Genomic DNA, 18998 nt, shown 5'->3' with positions numbered 1-18998 from the left:
TAGTAACAATTGTTAAACCAAAATTCAGGGTTATAGAATCTAAATTTAGTAGGATACAAAACTCTAAACACCATAACAAGACCTCCTGTTTATCTCATTCCTCGTAATTCAAACAATAGAGTATCCTTGACCATGCTCTTATCTAGTCTGCTATGAGCAGGCAATCACTCAAACACCCACATCCCTCAAAGCTGTGTCGACTAATGAACACTGGCTGTCTTGGTTTCTTCTTTGTCACCTATTCTTCATCATATTTTGACACAAGACGAATAGCAGTTAAACTAACTTGTTCCTCCTAATATTTTAGAAATAAAGAAAATTTAGATTAACGAGAGAAGAATGAAGATTGGTTAGAGGAAAGTAGAGACTGAGGTGAAAAATATAGAGAGAAATAAACTGAACATGATAGATCAGATAGAACAATAATCAAAAGACCAAAAACATGGTAAGTGATAACAAGGAATAAAATTTTAACAAAAAAATTGTAGCACCCGGAAAAAAAAAAAAAAAAAAAAAAAAAGGGAGGGGGGGGGGGCCACGTCAGCAGCCACGTCAGCAGGCCCGGTCAGCAGTCCCGGCCAACCGGGGCCTGCCACGTGGCAAGACCGCGTCACTCCGAAAGGAGCCACGTTGGCGATCCGCGTGGGTGCGATCCGACGGCCCAGATCAATCGCGCGATCGGACGGCCCAGATTCAATCGCACGGACGGCCCAGATTCAATCAAAAACGAACGGCCCAGATTAAAACGAAATGAACGGCTGTGATCAAAAGGCAAGGGGTTATAAATAGAACCCCCACACCAGACCACAAACCCTAGCCGCCCGCCGCTCGCCGGAGAAGACGAACCAGAGGCCGACCGCCGCCACCCGCCGCCGCACCGGGAAAATTTCCGACCGCCGATCGAGGTAAATTTCATACCCCCGACTCGTTTTTCTCCGCTGATTCCTCCTATGGCCAAATTGAGGCCGAAATCCCGGCCAAACGGCCGGAATACGCGGCCGAAACCCAGCGGCGCCGCCGCGCCCCTCTCGGTTTTTTTGCCTCCGACGAGGTCCTTCCCGGCCTCCGTTCGATGCAATTTTTATATCACCGTGATCACCATTCTTTTCTCTACAGGTTGACCGAAGCTGAATCACCAAAACACGAACCTCGCCGGAGAGCCGCCGTACCCGAGAGCGCCGCCGCCGGTAAGCTCCGCTTTTTCCGTGATTTTTGGCCTCCCGAGGGCCCTAGGGTTGTTTTCTGACAAGGACCAATGCGAGTGTGGCCGAATTCGGCCGAAAACGGCCGAAAGTCGCCGGAGCACGGCGGAGCCGCCGTGCCGGAGTTGCGATTTGGTCCGAAAAGGGCCCTGGGCCTAATTTGGATTTTTTTTGGAACACGTACAGGTACTGTTAGTGTGTTTCAGTTCCCCGGAAAAAATTCAGGAAAAATTAGGGACGGCCTGCAGGCGCACTGTGAATCGTATTCGGATCCCGAAAACAAGTAAGGACCCCTCACCCTATTTCCTATCACGGTATTAAAGTTCAAAATGATAAAACGGTATTTCTTGAATTAACGCATGTGTGAAATTGCTTAAGGTTGCTAATGGAGCCCGAGTCTAGTGTGATTGATGATTTACTGTTATTTGGCCTGTTTTACAGCTTTAAATGCATTATGGGGTTTGATGTGTTCATTTTATAGTTTCGAATGCATATATTACTGTTTCATTAATTATGGGTTGAATGACTGAAGAACTGATACTGTATGTTGTCTGTTCGGCATGAATTACGATTTGCTTGTTTAAATGTGAATTGATGATGCTTATTGAGGAAAAGGGAAATGAAACATTGTGTAGACTGATAATTGTATGATGGGGTCAGCCTGACTGGATATCCTGGGAGATGGTGGACGGACCGGGTCCGTAGGGAACCCTACCGGGATTGTGGTCTCACATGCCGGACGGGGTATGGAGATCTTATGGTTTTGGCGCCCATACCGGACGGGGTATGGGGACGGCCCGTTTCACCCTCAAACCGGACGGGGTATTGAGGTTTATGGTTTTGGCGCCCATACCGGACGGGGTATGGGGACGGCCCTGGAAACTGATTATGAATGTTAAAGGTTAACGGGTAGCGGGACCCCTAGGGACCCCCATGGATACTAGTAGGCTGGTAAATGAGAAAAGAATATGTTGTATAATGATTGAATTACAAAAGGCGTGATAAGTGCTATGTTTTACAGCTTATATTATTCCATGATTGTGATAATGTTATTATTTTTCTTATATTGTTTTCATAAATTCCACCGAGGTAAGTGGATGGTAAAGGTTTTATCATAAATAAAAGGATTTGTTGTAAAATATGCTGCATTGGTCTTTTTGTGTTTTTCTACCCACCTTTACCTCCGTGACGGTGAGATATCGTGATGTTCTTACTGGGCTAGTGTAGCTCACTCCTTATTTAACCATTTCAGATCAGGAAGACATGGTTCCCGACCCCGTTCCGCAGGAGGACGACGAAGGGAATGCCTAGAGACTCTGTAGTCATACTCATAGTTTTATTTTCGAGTTTCTCTCTTAGTTAGTTTAATCTTTTATATTTTAAGTACGTTTTTTGTTTTTCGTGTAAGGGATGTTAACTGAAATTTTGATCTCGCTTCCACATTTGATATATTTAAATACTCATTTCATTTTAATATTTCCGGGGACGTTACAAAAATTCTTAATTCATCGTCTATTCTCTTTATTGGCTGCTACTAACTTTTATATAGACATTAATTACAACTAATAAAGAAAAATAGAAAAGAGAAAATTTTTTAAAAAAATTTAATTCTTATAATATTTAAAATCTACCTAAAAGAAAACTAAAATATTATAATGGCTGGTGAAATAAAAACTAAACAACCCAAGTAACTTAAAAATATAAAATAATAAGAATAATTACAAAAAAAAATCTTAGTAGAAAATTTATTGAAATTAAGATCTTTTTTTCTGCAAAATTTCTCCTTGCTTCTTAAAATCATATGTAGTCAAAATCCTTTACCATGAATCCTTTATGTCCACTTTCTCCTTAATATTAGTACTTTGCTCTATCTCTAAAAAGCTACTCTTCTTCCTCACTCTTCTCAGCTCCTTCATTCTTCTCCAATTCTCCCTTCTACTTTCATCACACAAGCTCCATCATCTCATTCTCGAGGGCCTCGCTCTACGAGGTCGGCCACCACTCCTAAAATGCTTCCAGAAAACATCAAACGTTTTGTTCAAATTGGGAGGAAAACCTTTGACTTTGTTTGCAACAGAAAGAAGCTCGATGGGCTAAGAATATACGAAAATGGTAGAGGAAACCGTATATCTATCGCTCTTAACAAGATTGAGGTGGAATGGATCATTAATTGCTTAAAGGACTTTTATTGGAATAAAAGTGGAGTGGCATGGGGCAGAAACATCAAGGGTCACCATTGGCATCTCTTTCTGGCGTTAATATGGAATAGCAGGGATAAAAATTTTGTCTTTTACGAGGAAAGAGATCAATATGTCAAAAGAATTTTTATCCCAAATGGGTTTGAAGTGGGTGCTTGGTGGTGCACTATGAAGACCATATTTGAGCTCACTGATACGCCTCTGAAAAACCCTTTTATGGGAACCGAGAACGTGTTGTCTCAGCTATACTCTCTAATTAGAACTAACCTGAATCGTCTCATTTATCTTTCAGGTGCCCGAACTGTAAACACATTTACCACTTCAATATCCCAGTCACAGAGATGAAGTCATATGTGGAGATTTTGGGCTCAACTATCGTTAGCCCTAAGCGGGCGAGGAAGAATGCACCTGACTCGACCTAGAAAGCCAACAACCCATTTTTTGAAATTAAAAAAATAACAGGTTCAAGCAGGAAATTGAAAATGGCCTTCACAACTTCAGCCCATGTGAAATCCTCTCAGCTTCAGAAGCCTAGGTACACTTGGGCGGAAAAAGAAAAATGGACTAATTAGGTTGGTCCAAGTCGAACGCCTAAAAAGAAAGGCAGCCCGACTTGGGTGAATCAAAAGGTGAAATGGGCTTGGAGAGAAAAGGTAAAAAATCTTCACCCGAACCTGAGCCAGAATCCGATCCTGTCCTCTACTAATTCGGAGCAGCAAGAGGCCATTTTAGTCGATGAGAGTTCGCAACTATCCTCCTCCGTAATCTTTCATCCTCCATACAAAATCTCCACAACCATTTTCCCTTTAGAGCCACATTTAAATCCATCAAGGACCAAATTCCCAACCCCCCATATCTGGGATGCCTTTTAACCTCCTCCCATTTAACTAAATGGAATTTCCAGTTCTCCTCATCATCACCCCCACAGAAACCTATTTTGAATGGTTTCTAATTTTTTAGCAATATTAACAGGAATAGTAAGAGTAGATAAGTAGTAAATAGGTAAGTTGGTCATAGTGCTTTTTATAAGAGTGAGTCTGCCTCCCTTAGAAAAAAAATTCCTCTTTCAACCAGTAAGTTTCCTTTCAAATAATTCAACCACTGTTTTTCAAGTAGATTTTTCTTTATACTTGTCACCCAAGGGCATCCCTAAATATGTAATCGGCAAAGAAACTTCCTTGTATCCCATCACATCTGCGAATAGATTACCATTCATTTCTCCCCCGATCCTGACCAGCTCTGTCTTCTGCAGATTTATCTTTAATCCCGAGACATCTTGAAAACATAATAAAAGACATCTTAAGTGTAGTAGATTCTTTATTTCAAGTTGACAAAATATTAAAGTATCATCCATAAAAAATAGATGAGAAATCTCAATACTCGAAATGCCTCTCTATACACATTAACCCCTTCGATTAATTTCAAATCTTTCGCCCTGTTCAACAATTCGTTAAGAGCTTCCATAACCAAAATGAATAGCAGTGGTGATAGGCGATCACCTTGTCTTAGACCTTGTGATGCATTAAAAAAATTTGATGGTCCTCCATTAATAAGGACTGCAAATGATGTTGTAGTCATACAAGTGTGTATCTATAACTTCCATCTGTGGCCAAAACCCATCCTACACAACATATAATCCACGAACTTCCAACTAACATGATCATAAGCCTTCTCCATATCAAGTTTATATATCAAACCTTCTTTTTTTTCCAGCCACCATGTCATGTACCAGCTCATTTGCCACCATGACAACATCTAATATTTGTCTCCCACAAACACATGTTGACTTTCTCCAATAATCTCTCCAAGAACCCTTGAAAGCCTTATAGCCAAAATTTCACAATGAGTTTGTAAATACATCCCACCAAACTTATTGGTCTAAATTCATTGAAGCTTTTGGCATCTTTCTTTTTGGAAATAAGGATAACAAAAGTGGAGTTTAAGGATTTCACGAACTTACCGGTTTTGTGCGAGTCCCTAAACATCTCTAATACATCATCCTTTATCACATGCGAAAACTTTTGTAGAAACTTCATATTAAATCCATCCGGCTCCGGTGCCTTCTCACCATTACATAAAAACAAGGACTTTTTAATCTCTTCTTCATTAAATTCCATCTCAATCATCTTCCTGCTACTCTTAGACAGAACCTTGAAGTTAATTCCATCAAGAGTGGGTCTCCTATTGAATTCTTCCTTATGCAGATTTGAAAAGAAAGCCCTGACAGCATTTCTTAACTCCTGATTACCTGCCACTTTTTTTGTCATCAACCCATAAATCTGCAATATAGTTGTTTCTTCTTCGTTGGTTAGCCATGGTACGAAAATACTGTGTTTTTTTGTCATCGCCATTTTTCTTTCCTTTTTCTTTAGTCCATTCCTTAATCCATGCTTTCAAAGCTTTCAGCTTATAGGCGATTCTGAAACTAGCTTTACTCTTTACCTCAGTGTTTCTCCATTTTTCTTCAACAGTAGCACAAAATTCTTTATCAATTAACCATTTGTTATTAATTCGAAATGGAATGGGACCCCACTGTTGACTATCCATTTCTAAACACATGGGATAATGATTTGAGATAGGGCATTGAAGGGTTTTTTGCACAACACTCGAGAGTTTAATCAACATATTTGAGGAGAGGAGGAACCTGTCGATGCGTGAGCAAGCAGGTTGATTTCTTAGATTTGTCCGAATTCAAGGTCTCCTAGACAGCAATAACTCAGCCAGCTATAAATTGTCAACCAACTCTCTAAACACTTCGGATCCAGAATCAGAATTTGTACCACCATTTCTCTCTTCTCTCCTTATGGTCATGTTGAAATCACCTCCAACAATCCAATACTCACCCCATTGTCTTCTGCATACTTCAAGTTCTCTCCCCAACATTTCCCTCTCTTGTCTATTCCCTTGACAATAGACCCCAATAAATGCCCACACAAAATTCCCATTACAGTTTCTGAAAATACAGGAGAGAGAGGTTTCCCCTTTCAACATATCAATACATTTTACTCTATCCTCTCTCCACATAACAATAATGTCCCCAGCAGTACCACTCGCAGGTATACTATGTCAATCTTTCTCCTTTATTCGTCATAAATTGTTTATGCACCACACAGAACAAGTCTCCACTTTAGATTCTTGCAAATATACAATATCCAGCTTCCACTTAGATAGACAACCACTGATAGTAAGCCTCTTGTTTTTGCAATTTATTCCCTTCACGTTCCATGAAATTATCTTACCTATCATTCATAATCAATGTACTCTTCCCCCCATTGTTCTTAGCTTCTATCCTCCTCCCTTCATAATTTACAGATGTTTCCGACCTCTTCAATTCCCTGAGAGTTTTGTCAGTAGTTTTTTTCTTTCCCTTAGATGCCACTGTCCCTAGAACCTTTTTAGCTATTCTTTTTTTTTTCTATTTCAGCAAAAACTAGGTAAGCTTGAGATTCCATACCTTCCATTGATATCCCCATCATGCGGCTAAACTTCTGAATGTTTTGAGTAATTCATTGTGAGCAGTCCACCGGATACCGTTGATTAGGTTAATACCTTCCACACTAAGGGCTAAAATTTGTTCCATTTTTGGGTCGACTGAGGATGTTATCGCCTGGGCCTGAACATCATCTTCATGTAAAACAATTGCTAATCTGATATCATCCCCATCACTGTCCTCCACCTCCGATTCTGCAATAGAAGATAGTCTGGTCATTACTTCACTTTCCTCTTCCTCTCCCACCTTAAAGTCATGCGTCTCAGCCGTTAGATCTTCACCTTCCTCCACACACCTCTTCGATTCCTCTAGGGCTTCCACAACTTGGAACTCTCTTTGTGTCTTTAGTTTCGGACGAAATGATTTCCAAACCCTTTAAACCGTATGATTCGCTTTGCATCGGGTTGAAACTAACGGGCCGCACAGTGTGATTTAAACAATTTTCTCCATGGTCTTCGTTACTCTGGCGAGGCTTTGCTATCCACCTTTCTTTTTTAGCCTATGTATAATATTTTCTGCCCAAAGTCCTAGCTTTATAGTTCTATGCTTGGCCCACCAAAGCACTGGCACCCTCCCTTCTAACCGTATCCTCTAATAAAACACTGGGGCTCCTGGATTCAGGGTTGGGCCGAACGCGGGTCACCCACCCGGCCAAGTGTGTCTGCCCTACTCGTTTCTCCTTTCCTTCATTTCCAAAGCTGCCGTATACGACTTCACACCTCCTGCTTCCCCCGAGAAGTGTATGGGTTCCGAGCAATGTGGGCATGCAAAAGCGGCTTTCCACAAGGAACCCATCGATGCTACACTGTTAACAAGCTTCTACAAATTTCTATTTGCTCTCGATTTGGAAACAGGAGCACGAATAGGTTTATTGGCAAGTTCAAATATAGCAACCGTCAACTTCCACCAAAACTTTCCCTGTTCTCCGCTTGGGAAAAATTTTTTTTTCGCATTCATGTTCCGCTGGATCGTCAATGCTAGATGCTCCCCACGGGAGTTTTTACCATACGAAATCCAAGCTCATATCTATTACGTACCAAATGTTTTGCCCAAACACCCCTCTTGCGCTTCCAGTAAAAATCATCTAGTGCGTCCAGAAGCCATTCAAACTCTATCTTGTCTAGATAAATCGACTTGCTGAACCCTCATCTGTTCTCACTTATTCTCAAACCATCCAGTTTCCTCCCCACACATACCAGATCATACGATTTGTTTTCCACAGCCAAACCCCCACCATGAACGGCCTCAGCGGCCGACCGGAGGACGAAAGGGCAGGTCAATGACTCGCTCTAGAGAATGCCCCACTAGAGAGCATTCATCATATGAGAAAGGGAGTGAGATGCAGATATGAAGATATGCCCCAGTATAATAAATTTAGTGACAAAGAAATTGAGATTTCAAATTTGCTTAAAAACTATTTTCAGTCATTGTATCTAGTTTGCCCTAACCCTAAACCTTATCATGACATGGCCGCTGATGTCCTCTGTTCAAACTCTTGGGGTGCTGAACCCGTTTTACCTTACACAGCCCATCCATGTGTATGGTAGAAGAGAAACTTTCTGGTTTAGATTTCGTGATGGTGGTGCATCAATTTGTACATGAGTACACTCCTCTGGAGGTCGAAATCACAAGCAATGACAGAGTTCTAACTGATGTCATTGAATCTTTAGACACTCTTCTGAAAGATAAGAACAGGTGTGATTCTCAAATTTTCTCTGATTGGATCACTCAAAACATCTTCTGTATCAGCAAATTTCTTGAGGCCTCTTCCTTTGGTATGAATGGAGGCTAAAACCCTATCCTTGGAGTTGGAAATGAAGCTTGATACTTGCAGAAGTAAGCCTTTGTTGCTTTAGAATGATAAGAAGAAGCAGAAAGAAAGTGGGTCCAGAGAACTAAAGTGCCTTCAGTCTTCTATCAATTATGAGGGTCGAAGCAAGAAATCCAAGAAAGCAGGGTTCAACTTACTCAGGTTAAATGATTGACAAAATTATATCATGGAACATCAGAGGTCTTAATGACCATAAGAAAAGGCACATCATAAGGGGCTGTCTCAATAAATGGAAGCCAACTATTATTTGTCTTCAAGAGGCTAAAATAGAAATCATCACTGATAAAACGATTGACAGCATTTGGAGAATGGTTGATGTTGATTGGAAATTTCTACCTGCTAAAGGTGCTGCTGGAGGAATTTTGATTATATGGAGAAAAGATAAAGCACAGTGTCTAGATGTTATCTCAGGTGAAACATCAATCTCTTGTCTTTTTTCTAACAACGATAATGGTTCTTGGTACTTCTCTGAAGTGTATTGCAGAGGCAATCCGACTAAGCGTTCTCTACTTGAAGAGGAGTTAACCCACGTCAAAAATAGCTGGAGAGAGAAGGGTATTGTTGGTGGAGGCTTCAACATGGTTCTAAAGTCTTCTGAAAGATCAGTAAGTAGTTGCTCCATCAACGACATTGATGAGTTCAGGGCCTTAATTGACAAGCTTGATCTTAATGACCTACCCTTAAAAGGGCGAAGGTGGACTTGGAGCAACCAAAGGAGCCATCATTCCTCTTCAAGAATAGACAGATTTCTTATCTCCTCAAAGCTGCTCTTGGAGTTATCTAGTGTAAGTCAAAATGTCCTTTCTAGAGCTACCTCTGATCACTTCCCCATCTCTCTTTCTATGGATGGAATTAAATGGGGCCCTGTTCTTTTATGCCTGGACAACAAATGGCTGGGTCTTGACAACTTCAAAAAATTTGTCACTGACATCTGGACTAATACTTTCAACGAGGGGACTATAAGCTTCAGAATTGCTACCAAGCTCAAGGTCCTAAAGCAGGAAATTAAAAAATAGGCTTAGGAAATTGGCAAGAAAGAAGAAGAGAGCATTACTGATTTGATTTGTGAAGTTGATATCCTGGACAGAGAAGAAGAATGTGGTAATCTGACTAACACGGCTAGAGAAAGAAAATGTTCCCTAAAAGCTGACCTAGCCAAAAAATCTGAACTTGAAGAGGGTTTCACCAAGAAGGAAATTTGGTTTTGCCTAAAGAACTGTGAGGGAGATAAAGCCCCGGGACCGGATGGCTTTAACTTCAGATTTCTTCAAACGTTTTGGAAGGTAATCAAACCAGACATTCTTGAGTTTTTCAATGACTTTGACTCACGGTTCTTTTGTCCGATCTCTCAACTCTACCTTCCTAGTGATGATTCCAAAAAAAGCTCAACCCATGGACATCAATGAATACCGTCCTATAATTCTCATTGGTTGCATTTACAAATTTCTATCATAGGTTCTGACTAACAGGTTATCCATGGTGCTTCAGCACATCATCAGTAATTGCCAACATGCTTTTGTCAACGGGCTACAGATTACGGATGCTATTCTTATAGCCAATGAGGTGGTGGAACATCTTCCGACACAATAAGTATCTTATGCAAATTAGATATGGAAAAGGCCTTTGATCATGTTAATTGACAATTTCTGGATTACATGCTTCAGAGAATGGGTTTCAGAAGCAAATGGAGAAAATGGATCAAAACATGTGTCACAGCTACTAGTTTTGCTGTTTTGGTTGATGGTGAGCCTGCCTCCTTTTTCACTACTTCCAGAGGGCTGAGACAGGGAGACTCGCTTTCCTCTTTTCTATCTATAATCGTCGGGGAGGCCTTGCACAAAATCCTGGAACGTGCTAAATCTATCCAGCTTTTCAGGGGTCTGTCAGTGGAAAACAACACCAATAATATGGAAATATCTCATTTGTTTTTTGCAGATGACACATTAATCTTCTATCAACCGAACACAAGCCATTTCGTTTTCCTCAAATGCTCTCTGCTTTGCTTTCAGGCTGTGTCAGGGTTTAAAATCAATTTGCGTAAATCAGAATTAGTGGAATTGGGGAATTGCACCACTGAAGATTTATTTTGTGCTATTCTGGGCTGCAAAAAGTCTTCTCTTCCTATTACATACCTGGATGTCCCGTTGGGATCCAAACATAATGGCTCCAGATGTTGGGAACCAGTGTGAGATATGTTTAACAACAGATTAGCCACTAGAAAGAAGAAATTTCTGTCTAAAGGTGGCAGATTAACTCTCATTAAAAGCACTCTATCCAATCTTCCCACTTATTACCTATCTGTTCTCCATATTCCTTCAAAAGTTGCCAAAAAATTGGAAGCCTTTCAATGCAACTTTCTCTGGGCTGATACTGATAATAAGAGGAAATATCATCTTGTTAAATGGTCGGATTTAAAGAAGCTGCTGAGGAACAGGGGCTTGGGGCTGAGATCTTTGAACAATTTAAACAAGGCCTTGTTAGGTAAATGGATTTGGAGATATTGGAATGAGAGTGACAGCTTATGGAAAAAGGTTATCAATTGCAAGTGGTATAACGACAATCCCCATGATCTTACTAGTATCAAGAGCAGGAATTATGGTTTGAGTTTGTGAAGAAATGTCATCAGCATGAATGGTACTGTTTTGGGCCGCTCTAAATGCTCTATTGGCAATGGGACAAAAATTCGTGTCTGGGAGGATACTTGGTGCAGTACAGAGAAATTCATGGACAGATTCCCTCTTATCTATGCCTTAGCTATAAATAAATCTGCCACTGTTAGAGAAGCTGCTGGTTTTGATGGCTATGTTTCCTGGAATATCCCGATTGCGAGGAACCTTAACTATTGGGAATTAGAACAGTATGAATTTTTACTTCTCATCTTGGCCAGAATTTTTCTTAATGACAATGATGATAAACTGTTGTGGAACCTCAATAAGAATGGCCACTTCTCTGTTTAATCACTATCTTACTTTCTGGATGGCCATAACCAGAATGCTCCTAGATCCTTTCCCTCCAAGATCATCTGGAATTCTGGTGCTACCCCAAGGATTTCTTTTTTTGCTTGGGAGGCCGCCAAGGAGAGGATTCTCACCTTGGACAATTTGATGAAAAGAGGCTTCCTATGTAAAAATGCCCCAGAAACCTGCAATCATCTTCTTTTGAGATGCCCGACTACTCACAATCTTTGGAACATGATTCTTGGACTGTTGGGAGTTTCTTGGGCAATGGCAGAAAATGTTTGTACTAAATGCCTGGGAGGGTTTAGGCAGCAAGAATAAATCTATGAGATTTATTCCCCTTACTATTTTTTGGGTCATCTGGAAAGAAAGAACAACAAGGTTTTTGATGGAATTGAGTATGATTTCAACAAAGTTAAGGACAACTGGTTTCATTACTTTGGTTCTAACTTATTAGGGCATAGCCTTGATTGTCTTGATGATCTAGTTGACATTGTAGATACACTAACTGAGATATAAATTTTGTACATGGATGGCGCTCCCTTAGCACCTTATATCAATACAAGTTTCATACTTTTATTTCAAAAAACAAATCCTTTACCATGAAGCTTCCCAAGCAAAAAATGCTAACAGAATCCTTTCTCTTTCTTCAATCTAATCAATAAATCTAAATGACCACCAGAAGTAGACTCTCAGTGCAATTCAAGGTGGGACTCCATAAAGTGATACGATATTTGCAGGCATGTTTCCTCATATGTGTGCTTGGTAAGTGGTTCATTCTACCACTTTTGCAATAGTGGCCAATGTTGCTTGGGCTCTTAACTTTTGTTGTCTGATACAGCAATTTTTTTTAGTCAAAGGTATAGAGCCCTTGTCAATAAGAACCAAACATTTGGACAATCGTACTTGGATTTATTTAATATGTTAAAATAAATTGAGCTAATGCCAGTGTATAAGGAAGCTAAGAGACATAAGGAAGTATATCCTTTAGCAGAAAAAGAATAACAGGTTCATATTTATAGTGAAAATGGAACAGAAAATAAGAGGCTGATACTAATTAAATATATGGACTTTGACTTATGCAGAATAATTTCAAGATTTAAGCATTGAAGAAAAAAGCTCCATTTTCATAGTCTACATCAACATCTAGCCTAAGAGTATTCATCATCATCTTCATATTATCATACATCAAAACCTCTAGTTTTGAAGCAAGTGTTTGAAATGCACATGAAGTGTTGGACACGGATCCAACACCACGCCATTGTTGTGGCATGTCCAACACTGTTGTGGCATGTCCAACACTGTTGTGGCAGCAATATTGCAGATTTCAAACACTACAGATCATGGTACACATCAAAATTGTCAGTATTTATTTATTGATTTTGGACATATCATGGTCGAAAGCACCCATTTATTGGAGGAAAAGATTACCATTATGCTATCCCTAACTAGAGATGGTGTCAAGTGAAACTGTCAACTTTATGCTCATCTGATGTTTGATTTCTGATGTAGTGGGTCCTATCTACTATGACTATTATTATTATTTCATGTGGATGCTCACATTGGCCAAAATGTGTTATACTTGTCAACTTATCCCAGCATACTGTTTGGTCATAGGGTTGAATTTCTTTACTCCAATATATAGAACTGAGGAATATGTTTTCCTTGAAATTTTTGCATAGCAGCTAAAGGATCTTTCAAATTTCTAATTTTTAATATATAGATCCTAACTAACCATCTTTCTTGAAATTATAAAATGTCATTGTTGGTGCATGGAGTTTCATAAGAGTTTTCACCTTTTTCACCCATTTTATTATCTTGATGTTCCAACAGGTTATTTATCGGATAAAACTTCCAGGACCTGCTATTCTGGGTGAGGGAAAGCCTGAAAACCAAAATCATGCAATCATTTTCACTCGTGGAGAAGGTTTGCAAACAATAGATATGAACCAGGTATATTTACTGTTTTTCCACCTGGGACAATTATATCGTTTTCTTGATCTATTTAAGTTTGCTGAGATGTCTATGTAGGATAATTACATGGAAGAAGCCTTAAAAATGAGAAATTTACTGCAAGAGTTTCTTAAAAAGCATGATGGTGTGAGATACCCTACCATTCTTGGACTTAGAGAGCACATATTTACAGGATCGTAAGTACTCAAACATTGTCATTGAATGTATTTTGTAATAGATTCTCTTCTATGACCAGATTTTGGAAGATTTTTAATTCTAAATAATCCTTTACTTTTTATTTCAGTGTTTCCTCTCTCGCATGGTTCATGTCAAATCAGGAAAACAGTTTTGTGACTATTGGTCAGAGACTGTTGGCAAACCCATTAAGGTCAGTTATTTCTCCTAGTTCTTGAAGTCAAAACTTTTCAACTATTCCTTTATTTCTTTTGGGGGCAAGGGAGGCACCTCCAAATCATGTTCGGAATTTCGAATTGATTGATTGAACTTTTAATGTCATGCCCTTAGTTCTTAACCCAAGTTTGATCAGCCCACTGAAGCCACAGTAATCTAGCAAAAGGAGGAAGATCATTTTCTTAAAACTGAACCTTGATGATCATCTTTAAATTAAATGCAGAGAGAGATATTTATCCTAAGATCAAACTCATGGAATCTCATCTGTACAGTAATGTGCATGATATCTTGTATATTACTAGGAGTCATCTCTGGTTCTGGTAGTACAAATACTACTAATGCCTAATGTTCCTTTCTTTGTTAAAAGTTGTTATTATCTTATGCTTAATGTTCTTAATATCTATGCTGTTGCTTATCTAGGGTTCGGTTCCACTATGGTCATCCAGATGTATTTGATAGGCTATTTCACCTGACGAGAGGGGGTGTCAGCAAAGCATCCAAGGTGATCAATTTAAGTGAAGATATATTTGCAGGTATACTGATGTTTATGCTGTTCCCTTGGTTCTGTTTGTGATCTTCCAACTGGGTAACTCCCATTGTTGGATTGATGTTTTAGGCTTCAATTCAACGCTTCGTGAAGGCAATGTGACCCATCATGAATACATACAAGTTGGGAAAGGGAGGGATGTGGGTCTCAATCATATTTCTATGTTTGAGGCCAAAATTGCAAATGGTAATGGGGAACAGACATTGAGCCGAGATATATATAGACTGGGACACCGTTTTGACTTTTTCCGAATGTTGTCATGTTACTTTACCACTGTTGGTTTCTACTTCAGCACTCTGGTGAGCTGCAACATTTCTTTTCTTGGTTAGATATCATTATCTTTGTTTACTGATGATTTTAAACATCGGAAGTTTTGAGAGATTCTGAGCTTTTTATTTTGTTGTTTTGGCAGATCACTGTGCTCACTGTTTATGTATTCCTCTATGGCCGCCTCTATCTTGTTCTGAGTGGACTTGAAGAAGGTTTGAGTAAGGAACGTGCAATTCGAGACAATAAACCTCTCCAAGTTGCTCTTGCTTCTCAATCTTTTGTGCAGATTGGCTTTCTTATGGCCTTGCCTATGCTAATGGAAATTGGGCTGGAAAGGGGTTTCCGTACTGCACTAAGTGAGTTTGTGCTGATGCAGTTACAACTGGCACCAGTATTTTTCACATTCTCTCTTGGAACAAAGACTCACTACTATGGAAGAACATTGCTTCATGGAGGTGCAAAATATAGGCCTACAGGTCGAGGGTTTGTTGTGTTTCATGCCAAGTTTGCTGACAATTACAGGCTCTATTCACGTAGCCATTTTGTCAAGGGTATAGAGATGATGATCTTACTGATTGTTTGCCAAATCTTCGGTCAACCTTATAGAAGTGCAGTTGCTTATATCTTGATTACTATATCCATGTGGTTTATGGTGGGAACATGGCTTTTTGCTCCATTCCTGTTCAATCCTTCTGGTTTTGAATGGCAAAAAATTGTTGATGATTGGACTGACTGGAATAAGTGGATAAACAATATTGGGGGCATTGGGGTACCCCCAGAAAAAAGTTGGGAATCATGGTGGGAGGAGGAGCAAGAACATCTCCGTTTTTCTGGAAAGCGTGGGATCATTGTTGAAATTTTGTTAGCTCTGCGATTCTTTATTTATCAGTATGGGCTTGTCTATCATTTGACTATTACTAAGAGGACCAGAAGCTTCCTGGTATTCCTTTAACTTTGGTAAATAACTGTATACTCTTTTCATTTTCATGTTAAAATTGCTAAAGTTTTTTCTTTCGTTTGATATTAGGTCTATGGCATATCATGGCTCGTGATTTTTCTGATATTGTTTGTGATGAAGGTGAGTAGCGTAACCATTATACCCTTTAGAAAGAGTATATCTCTTAGAAGTGCTTCCCTCATACATCATCGACCAGTCTAACACAGAGTGAACTATGTTATCAGGTGTTTTGTTTCTTATTATATTGTCATTCTACAGTAGTAATTCATGTCTGCATTAGATAGCAAAATGATATGCATCACTGACATTACTGAGTTTGTTCTTCTTTGGAAGGCAGAGGGCAAAAGAAAAATAAAATGGAAGGTAGAATTGGTTTCCCCAAATTACAAGGCTGGACTTCAAAAAGTTGGAATAGTCCTATTTTTGTTAGCGAAAAAGAAAGATAATGCATTACAAAAACCATGTTTTCGAGGAACAACTTTGCTCCTGAAAAATGGGAAGAGTATTATGCATGTCATCAAAGCACAAATTTCTTCCAAAATTAACCTTATTCCTCCATCACTACCATAATTCACTTCATGTTCTCTTACTATTTTTAATAGGTTTTTACATATTTATTTAGGATTTTACGAATTAATTATTAATTCATAAAAATTTTATTGATCAACTATCATTTTAATTCATAGTTATTGTTTTAAACAAATTATATTCCATTTAATTTATGTTTATATTTTCATTAAATTGGTTTATTAATTAATTCAAGTCAGAGAATGTTAATAGTATGAACTTTATAATTTGAATTTAAAACTCTTAAAAGCAGACCAAATTAACTTCAAATTTGTTAGGGTGTCTAGGTAAATTATACATGATATTTTGTCAAGAGATAATATACCCAGTGTCATACACTCAAAATATCTTACTATTCTTATTTAGCTCTTGTTATGTTTGTTGCCACTTACCAAACGCAAGTGGAAAGTCCACACTGACTACGCCTAAAGTAAGAGTAAGTTCGAGATTTCTTATGTTCAAGGAGAATGGCAAAGTGAAAAAATAAGTGAAGAGCCCAAAACGACTATAATAGGAGGAAGTTCGAGATTTCTAATGTTCAATGACTTACACATTTGCTGCTAATTAAGTAATCCGAAAGTAAGTATCCCGCAAGAACCGAAACCTGCATTGAAGTACTAGATTCATAGCCTTTATCACATGTGCATATTATTTAGGTTCCCTGTTTTATGTTAGTGTCACATATGATTCTGTGAAAACATGATCTTGTTGTTTTGCTGCTCCTGATAGAATTTGGATTTCTATGTTTAAAATGTACTTCTTCCTTAGACTGTATCTGTTGGACGGAGAAAGTTCAGTGCAAATTTCCAACTCATGTTCCGGCTAATCAAGGGATTGATATTTATGACTTTTGTCGCCATCCTGGTTACTTTGATTGCACTACCCCATATGACTGTTCAGGACATAATTGTATGCATTCTTGCCTTCATGCCTACTGGGTGGGGAATGCTCCTGGTAAGTATATGTTTTCATTTCTGTTCATCTTTATACTTAATATTTTTTAAAAATAAAAAATGAAATAATTTTTTGTAAATCTCTCTATTTCCTTAAGTTTTTGCCTTACTGTCATGTAACTTCCCATAGTCTTGATCACAAAAGTTGTTATGATAACTTTTATTTTTCTCTTTTTTATTTTTTATTGTCCATCTTTTTGATCCTTGATGTCAAAGTTCTTCTCAAGTACTTCAAGATGATTTGAAAATGTGATTCTGCTTTTGCATTCTTTCACACAATCTGTTTTCCATATGTTGCCATCAACAACTGCTAAAATAATAAACTGAAATGTTGTTCTTGTTATTAAGATAAAGAAAATAGTGCATGTATTTATAGATATGCCTACTAATGAGAAAGAAAAACTAAGATATGATAAGTAGGATTAGACTGCAGTGGCATCTACCTTTATAGGACTATTGAATGTGATATTTTATTATTTTAGTTTGTTATTTGATTAATTAATTAGTATTATATAATTAGAATTCTATGAAAATAATAATTTCATATTATTAGAATTATAGTAGAATAATAATTTTCTTACTAATAGATTAGAAATTTTATAAATACCCAAGTGTAACAAATTAAAGGGTGAGAAATAAAATTATTTGTTTTTTCTCTATAAATCAATATGGTATCAGAGTCAAATAATATTATTTTAGGTTTCTAATTTTAGGGTCATTTCAAAACTCTAAAATAGCACAATATGTTGGGTTGATACCCTTTTATCCATATCTACTTTCATCACCATTCAACATGGATTTGAACTTGTCGATGTATTTTATGGTGTTTACGGTGATTTTCGGCGACAGTTTAGGCACCGGTAAAAAAAATGCAGCCGCACTCTGGAAGCGCTGGTAAAAAGTGCAGCTGCACTCTTAAGTGCCGATAAAAAGCTGCAGCTGGACATTCACATGCGTTGGTAAAAACTGAAGCCGCACATCACGGGTGCTAGTAAAAAAAGTGCAGTCACACATTCAAAAGCGCTGGTAAAAATATATAACCACACAACCGTAAGTGCTGGTAAAAAGTTGTAGTCGTACATCTATAATCACCATTAAAAAGATGCAGCCGCACGTTATATGCGCTGGTAAAAAGTTACAGCCGTACATCTACAGGTGCCAGTAAAAAAGCCCACGTCATTCTGTTTTTCTCGTACGTTCAAAGATCTGTCCGATTTCGAGCTGTTTTTTGAGCCGACTTCAAACCATTTTAGAGGCAAGTTTGAGCCGTTTTAGAGTCAAATCCGAGCTGTTTCAGAGCCGAACCCGAGCAATTTTAAAACCAAATCAAGTCGTTTTGAGCTGATTCAAGCTGTTTTGAGCCCAATCAAGCTGTGTTGAGTCAGGGCAAACCGTTTTGAGCTAGGCCAAGCTGTTTTGAGCCGAGTCAAGCCGTTTGAGCCAAGTCGAGCCCACGTACACCTTTGGTAGATTGCATGATGATTTTTCAAAACTTGTTTTACAAGTTGGGCATGTGCGATATCCCTGCCCAACTTGGAGGGTGTTGAATATGATATTTTTATTATTTTAATTTATTATTTAATTAATTATTTATTTAGTTAGTTAGTATTATGTAATTAAGATTTTATAAGAATAATAATCTCATATTATTAGAATTCTAG

At 38.5% G+C, this 18998-nt stretch overlaps 1 protein-coding gene across 5 annotated transcripts in view; it reads left to right on the top strand.

The window, feature by feature from the left end:
• The window catches only part of LOC110822791 (callose synthase 3), a 42667-nt gene that overhangs the window by 21809 nt on the left and 1860 nt on the right, over positions 1–18998 (top strand). For 3 of the 5 annotated variants that reach the window (XM_088218333.1, XM_088218334.1, XM_088218337.1), the window contains 8 exons: positions 13512–13631; positions 13710–13828; positions 13936–14019; positions 14463–14575; positions 14659–14888; positions 15002–15799; positions 15887–15937; positions 17153–17338. In XM_088218333.1, the coding sequence (XP_088074459.1) occupies positions 13512–13631; positions 13710–13828; positions 13936–14019; positions 14463–14575; positions 14659–14888; positions 15002–15799; positions 15887–15937; positions 17153–17338 (1701 nt within the window). Of the gene's footprint in view, positions 1–13511; positions 13632–13709; positions 13829–13935; positions 14020–14462; positions 14576–14658; positions 14889–15001; positions 15800–15886; positions 15938–16786; positions 17339–18998 lie in introns of those variants that run through there. The other 2 variants (XM_088218336.1, XM_088218335.1) reach the window with 2 other exon arrangements.

Source organism: Carica papaya, chromosome 4 (assembly GCF_054855325.1).
Source record: "Carica papaya isolate Zhongbai chromosome 4, ASM5485532v1, whole genome shotgun sequence".
NCBI lineage: Eukaryota > Viridiplantae > Streptophyta > Magnoliopsida > Brassicales > Caricaceae > Carica > Carica papaya.
The sequence above is the reverse complement of the archived record's forward strand: the minus strand, read 5'-3'. Positions and strand labels throughout refer to the sequence as shown.